At 40.1% G+C, this 7,500-nt stretch overlaps 1 protein-coding gene across 1 annotated transcript in view; it reads left to right on the top strand.

Annotated features, from left to right (window-relative positions):
* LOC143283254 (two pore channel protein 2-like) overlaps positions 1–7,500 on the top strand; it is a 63,288-nt gene that overhangs the window by 19,144 nt on the left and 36,644 nt on the right. Inside the window, exons 9-11 of the mRNA XM_076589429.1 lie at positions 950–1,046; positions 2,616–2,681; positions 3,549–3,613. Of these exons, the coding sequence (XP_076445544.1) occupies positions 950–1,046; positions 2,616–2,681; positions 3,549–3,613 (228 nt within the window). The remainder of the gene's footprint in view (positions 1–949; positions 1,047–2,615; positions 2,682–3,548; positions 3,614–7,500) is intronic.

Here is a 7,500-nt window from a genome sequence, read left to right as displayed (position 1 = left end):
GGCGTTTGATTGGCTGAGAGTGGACTGGGCAAGACGGGTCGTCTTTTCACTGTTAGCCGCGCGAAATTTGGCCAAGCAGAGCAAACCGATAGGCCTAGTTTGCATCAGTTTGACACGGTAAGTATATGTATCACCAAACATGGAGTATAATACAAACTCCTCCTACTGACCTTTCCCCCTTGACCCAGTTTGAAGTGAACAAGTCCATTGTGTTGTTTTGACGCGAACTGAAATCGTGTGATTGAGAGCATTGGGTCTAAAATGTTTAGTGCTGGGGGAGTTTTTTTTTTCACACAGAAACTTTGTAGCAAAAGAGTTAAATGGTGATGAAGAGGATGTGTGCAGAACACCCACAATGCTTTTTTTTTGGTCAGTGTATGAGCTCTGTGACTGCAAGCAAATGTTACATGGTGTTAACTGATAATTTTGCTTTGTTCTGGATTTCTGGAGTATGCAGTACAGAGAGTCAGGCTCTTGGGTGGGCATGTCTGCGTTGGTGTTATCCCCCCTGTTTTGTCAGGCGAGTCAGATTCTTCGGTATGACGGGCGCAATAGCCGAGTGGTTAAAGTGTTGGACTTTCAATCTGAGGGTCCCGGGTTCGAATCACGGTGACGGCGCTGGTGGGTAAAGGGTGGAGATTTTTACGATATCCCAGGTCAACATATGTGCAGACCTGCTAGTGCCTGAACCCCCTTCGTGTGTATATGCAAGCAGAAGATCAAATACGCACGTTAAAGATCCTGTATTCCATGTCAGTGTTCGGTGGGTTATGGAAACAAACATACCCAGCATGCACACCCCCGAAAACGGAGTATGGCTGCCTACATGGCGGGGTAAAAACGGTCATACACATAAAAGCCCACTCGTGTGCATACGAGTGAACGCAGAAGAAGAAGAAGATTCTTCGGTAGGCATGGCTGCATTGGTGTTATCCCCCTTGTTTTGCAGAGCGGCCCGAGCAACGAAGGGAGCCAGTACTTCTCGTCACTGCTGGACTCCTTCATGAGTCTGCTGGTTCTCCTGAGCACAGCCAACAACCCTGATGGTAGGGGCGATGCCATTGGTCCGTTGCTTATCGACTATTGCATCATATTTGTCCAGTATGTTGTGCAGGCATGTATGCACAAAAAAAAAGGGAAAAAAGAGCATGTGTGAGTGCATGCATATATATGCAAGTGTAAGGTTGCAGGCGTGTGTGTGTGTGTGTGTGTGTGTGTGAAAGTGATGGTTTTATCACTGTTTCAGGCTTGTTTTGACATTATGTGTGTGTGTGTATGTGCACCTTTCATTACCTTTATCATGACTGTATGATAACAATTATTATCATTATCACTATTGTTATTGACATCATCATTATTTCTTTTTTGTCGTTTGGATGGGACGGCAAATTGAGGCCCCATGTGCAGCATGCACTTAGCGCAGATTAAAAGAACCCACAGCAACAAAAGGGTTGTTGTTGGGAAAATCCTGTAAAAAAAAAATCACTTTGATAGTAAAACAAATACACCTGCGGACAGAAAGAAAAAAGGGGGGGTTAATAAAGGAGAGGTGGTATGCTGCATTGTGGCGACATGCTCTCTCTGGGGAGGGGAGCATGAATTTGATAACAGAGAAATCTGTTGTGACAAAAAAACAATACAATGCAATCCAGTTAAAATATTATAAGTACAATACCAAACAGTTCAATAGATGACAGAACAATAGGATTCTTTCTGTCTGTCCTTGTGATTTTTTTTTCTTTTTAATCGTGGGTCCTCCATCCTTCTATATTTTTTTACCAGTTGTTTTTTTGTTGTTGTTTGTTTTTTCTTTTTTTTTTTAACATTCCTCCATTTAAAGCACAAAATGATAAAATGGTAAGCATACAGAATCAGGAGATTTTTTTTCATTTTTTTTTTTTTTTTTTTTTATTTTGGTGACACTTTTTATATCAGACATCTTATGATATTCGTATGAGAAAAAAAAGGTAAGCTTAAGCATTACTGACACGATTGGCGAAATATCTGTCCTTTTCAGTTTCAGTTTCAGTTGCTCAAGGAGGCGTCACTGCGTTCGGACAAACCATATACGCTACACCACATCTGCCAAGCAGATGCCTGACCAGCAGCGTAACCCAACGCGCTTAAAGAAAAAAGGGGGGGTTAATAAAGGAGAGGGGGTATGTGTTTGATTATCTGTTGTTGGTTTGTCTCCCCATTGACGGGCGCAGTAGCCAAGTGGTTAAAGCGTTGGACTTTCAATCTGAGGGTCCCTGGTTTGAATCTTGGTAACAGCACCTGGTGGGTAAAGGGTGGAGATTTTTCCGATCTCTCAGGTCAACACCTGTGCAGTCCTGCTAGTGCCTGAACCCCCTTCGTGTGTATACGCAAGCAGAAGATCAAATATACACGTTAAAGATCCTTTAACCTGTGTCAGCATTCGGTGGGTTATGGAAACAAGAACATAGCCAGCATGCACACCCAGAAAAATGGAGTATGGCTGCCTGTATGGCGGGATAAAAATGGTCAAATATGTAAAAGCCCACTTGTGTACATACGAGTGAACGTGGGAGTTGCAGCCCACGAACGAAGAAGAAGAAGTCTCCCCGTTGTTAACCCGGAGTCCTCTGTTTCAGTGACCATGCCAGCGTACAGTCGCAATCGCTTCTTTTCTGTTTTCTTCATCATCTTCCTCATTATCGGTAAGATTGGTGTTTTGTTGTTTTTCGTTGTTGGTTTTTTTTGTCAATAATTATGGTGATGATTGTTGAATATTTCATGTGCCATTTGTTTGCGTTTGAATGAGTGCATGTTTTTATCTACACACGCATACACACACACACACACACACACAAACACACACACACTGGCACAAACACAAGCACACATACACACACATAGAAGTCAGTGTCCAGCGTTGTATTGGCCATGTGTTTTGCACAGTGGTGTGTCTAACAGCTGAAAAGTGTGTACCTTGTGTGTCCAGAGTTGTATTGTGTTTAGTCTGACAGCTGAAAAGTGTGTACCTTGTGTGTCCAGGGTTGTATTGTGTTTAGTCTGACAGCTGAAAAGTGTGTACCTTGTGTGTCCAGGGTTGTATTGTGTTTAGTCTGACAGCTGAAAAGTGTGTACCTTGTGTGTCCAGGGTTGTATTGTGTTTAATCAGACAGCTGAAAAGTGTGTACCTTGTGTGTCCAGGGTTGTATTGTGTTTAGTCTAACAGCTGAACAGTGTGTACCTTGTGTGTCCAGGGTTGTATTGTGTTTAGTCTGACGGCTGAAAAGTGTGTACCTTGTGTGTCCAGGGTTGTATTGTGTTTAGTCTGACAGCTGAAAAGTGTGTACCTTGTGTGTCCAGGGTTGTATTGTGTTTAGTCTGACAGCTGAAAAGTGTGTATCTTGTGTGTCCAGGGTTGTATTGTGTTTAATCAGACAGCTGGAAAGTGTGTACCTTGTGTGTCCAGGGTTGTATTGTGTTTAGTCTGACAGCTGAAAAGTGTGTACCTTGTGTGTCCAGGGTTGTATTGTGTTTAGTCTGACAGCTGAAAAGTGTGTACCTTGTGTGTCCAGGGTTATACTGCTTTTGGAACATGCTGACTGCCGTGATCTATAACCAGTTCCGGGGATACTTTCTGGTCAGTTGTTTGCTCTTTTTTTTCTGAGGCATATTATTCATTCATTTTTTAAATCATTATTATCGATTATTATTGATACTTACATAGCACCCATCTTTGGTGACAGACCAGCCTCTAAAACCTTTACAAACACAGAGTCATGTGCACAGCAGGATGCTTTCCTGGGTAGAGCTGACAGTGAGCTGCCTTTAGGCACATTATTTGTTTCCTGTGTCATTGAATCACGCTTCAGTTACGAGTATACACATGCATGTATATTGTCATCTTGTCTCAAATTGTGGGCGTTGTATACTCTGTGACGTAGATTCATCTACTATGGAGGAAAAATTACTGCGTGCATTATAATTTCATCGTTACAAGAGAGATAGAAAAAGTACATTATAATTTCATCGTTAGAGAGAGACAGAAAAAGTGCATTTTAATTTCATTGCTACAAGAGAGACCGAAAAAGTGCATTATAATTTCATTGCTACAAGAGAGACAGAAAAAATGCATTATAATTTCATCGTTACAAGAGAGACCGAAAAAGTGCATTATAATTTCATTGCTACAAGAGAGACCGAAAAAGTGCATTATAATTTCATTGCTACAAGAGAGACCGAAAAAGTGCATTATAATTTCATTGCTACAATAGAGACAGAAAAAATGCATTATAATTTCATCGTTACAAGAGAGATAGAAAAAGTGCATTATAATTTCATCGTTACGAGAGAGACCGAAAAAGTGCATTATAATTTCATTGCTACAAGAGAGACAGAAAAAGTGCATTATAATTTCATTGCTACAAGAGAGACAGAAAAAGTGCATTATAATTTCATCGTTACGAGAGAGACAGAAAAAGTGCATTATAATTTCATCGTTACGAGAGAGACAGAAAAAGTGCATTATAATTTCATTGCTACAAGAGAGATAGAAAAAGTGCATTATAATTTCATTGCTACAAGAGAGACAGAAAAAGTGCATTATAATTTCATTGCTACAAGAGAGACAGAAAAAGTGCATTATAATTTCATTGCTACAAGAGAGATAGAAAAAGTGCATTATAATGTCATTGCTACAAGAGAGACAGAAAAAGTGTTATAATAAAAAAAAAAAAAAAAGAAGAGAGGAAAAAGTCTGATGATTAAAAAAAAAAAAAGACAGAGAAAAAAGCCTAATGAATTTTTTTTTTTTTTTAACACAAAACACTTGTTTCATTTTGTTTTAAAAACCTTTGTCAAGTCAAATGAAGATGGCCAGCTGAAGAAGACTATTTCTACCTGGCTTTTTAGACAGCCGTACTCTGTTTTCGGGAGTGTGAATGCTGGGAAATTTTTTTTTCCCATAATCCACAGTATGCCAACATAGATAAGAGGGGAGGGGGGGATCCTGTGGATGTATATGCACATGAACAATGAACAATGAACAAATGAACAAATGTTTTATTGAGGGTAACTGGATAAGCTGGAAGCTTCTTTACACCATGCCCTCCCTCACACACAAACACACACACCCACTCAGACGCACAAAAGATGAAAAAAGGAAAGAAAAAAAAGAAGGAAAAAAAAGAAGAAAATTGGTACGGACACTCGGTGTAGACAGTAACAACAACAACAACAGCTACAACAACAAGAGTTAATCATGAAACATAAAAAAGCATGGAATATAACTCAGTCACACACACACACACACACACACGCACACACACGCACCAGCTGACGCACGCATGTATACACGGACTGATATACACTAATCTTCTGAGCTCCTTTCCCTGTTCACATTGTCAGAGAGCAATGAAAAAAAAAATGACGGGCATTAAGGCACTAACAGTTCTGCATATATATGCTGCACCTTGGAGGTTGGAGGAAAGCGATTTCCACCCTTAACCTGCCAGGCATTGTGATGCAGGCACTGCAGTGACACTAGGATCAAACCCAGAACACTCAGATTAAAAGCTTCAACAATCTAACCACTCAGCTATTTTGCGCATTGAGTCTGTGGCCAATTTTTTTTGCTCCTCCAGAGGTGTTAAACTGCCAGATCCGTGGTTGGATTGGGTTTGTTTTTTGTTTTTTTAACTGTCTCCATACGAACGGCGAAAGAGACGACGTTGACAGTGTTTCACCCCAATTACCATCATCAAAATATTGCAAGCGGAAGGCTCTTATACTGAAGAGGTGAATGTTGACAAAGAATACCACAATTCGGAAGCTAAAGGTTGGGTCATTCAGGCACCCACTGGACATCCGAGGGGTCTGTGTAGAGGAGAAGAGAGGACTGGCCGTACAGAGCGAGTTAATAGTATTTCTGTTGTATTACAAGCTTGTCAGTTAAAAGATTGTCAGTCCATGGAATGTGAGTCAGTGTTTAAACATTTGACTGCAAACTTTTTTCTTGAGTATTGTCATTATCAAGAGTTCGAGCCTGTCAGTTAAAAAAGATTGTTAGTCCATGGAATGTGAATCAGTGTGTAGCCATTCGACTGTGAATTTTTTTTTCTTGAATATTGTCATAATAAAGAGATCAAACAAATGGGTTTTTAGGCCATAGAATGTGTATCAATTCAAAAGAAAAAAAAAGAAATCCACAAAATGCAGAATGATTAAGTGTGTGAAGAACTCTCCTCAAAAGATGTAGAAACATTGTGTTGTTCTTTTTTTAAGAGGACCATGCAAAACTGAAACACTGGAGTGGTGATCTCGTGGTATTGCATCTGCCTAAGAAGCATGAGAATCTCTGTGTTTGGGACTGAATCCTGAAACGATAAACCAAGGTCCTTTGTGTCGCATGCACTCAGTATATGTAAAGAACCCGCAGGCCACAAGAGAGTTGTCCTTGGCAAAATTCCATAAGAAAAATCCACCATGATAGAAAAACAAACACACTTCTAGGTAGGAAAAAAAAAAGAATAAACAAAAGAGGCAAGGCCTTCAAGACACACTTGTGATAAATTAAGTCCCCTATCATTAATTACAGAGTAATTTCCCTTTTTTACTATCTGCACCAAAACGTTTGCAAAATAAATAAAAATTCCATGCTTAGCAAAAGAAGTTCCTGTTTGAACAAAAAATGATAATAATGACTGCTCTTGTTGTTGTGTCAGAATAAGAGGTCAGAGTGCCAAGTTTAGAGAATACAAATGATATAAATATAACAGTAAATGCAGTTTGCATATAATTAGGCTTCTTTTTTATTTTTTTGTGTCTATCCCAGAGGTGCAATATTTTTTTTAAACAAGATGACTGGAAAGAACTGAATTTTTCCAATTTTTATGCCAAATTTGGTGTCAACTGACAAAGTATTTGCAGAGAAAATGTCAATGTTAAAGTTTACCACGGACACACAGACACACGGACACACACACACACACACACACACACACAGACAACCGAACACCGGGTTAAAACATAGACTCACTTTGTTTACACAAGTGAGTCAAAAAAGGTGGCATTGCCAAGGAGAGCAGCCTGAACTGTACAAATCTTGTGACAAAACTGTAACAGTGCAATGCAATGCAGTCTATTGCAATACAATGCAATGCAGTACAGTGCAATACAATATAGTGTGATGCAATGCAAAGCAATGCAAGACAAGACAAGACAGGACAGTCCAGTATGTTACTGTCCAGTCCAGGATAGTTCAGTACAGTGCAGTACAGAACAGTACAATACAATACAATATAATGCAATACAGTGCAATACTTTACTGCTTTGCACTGCACTGCACTGCACTGCACTGCACTGCACTGCACTGCACTGCACTACACTACACTGCACTGCACTGCACTACACTGCACTGCACTGCACTGCACTGCACTGCACTGCACTGCACTACACTGCACAACACAGTCACTACACCACCCTACACTACGCTACACTACACAACACTGCACTACACTACACTACACT

The sequence above is a fragment of the Babylonia areolata genome, chromosome 6 (assembly GCF_041734735.1).
Source record: "Babylonia areolata isolate BAREFJ2019XMU chromosome 6, ASM4173473v1, whole genome shotgun sequence".
NCBI classification, from domain to species: domain Eukaryota; kingdom Metazoa; phylum Mollusca; class Gastropoda; order Neogastropoda; family Buccinidae; genus Babylonia; species Babylonia areolata.
This window is presented reverse-complemented; position numbering and strand designations above follow the sequence as displayed.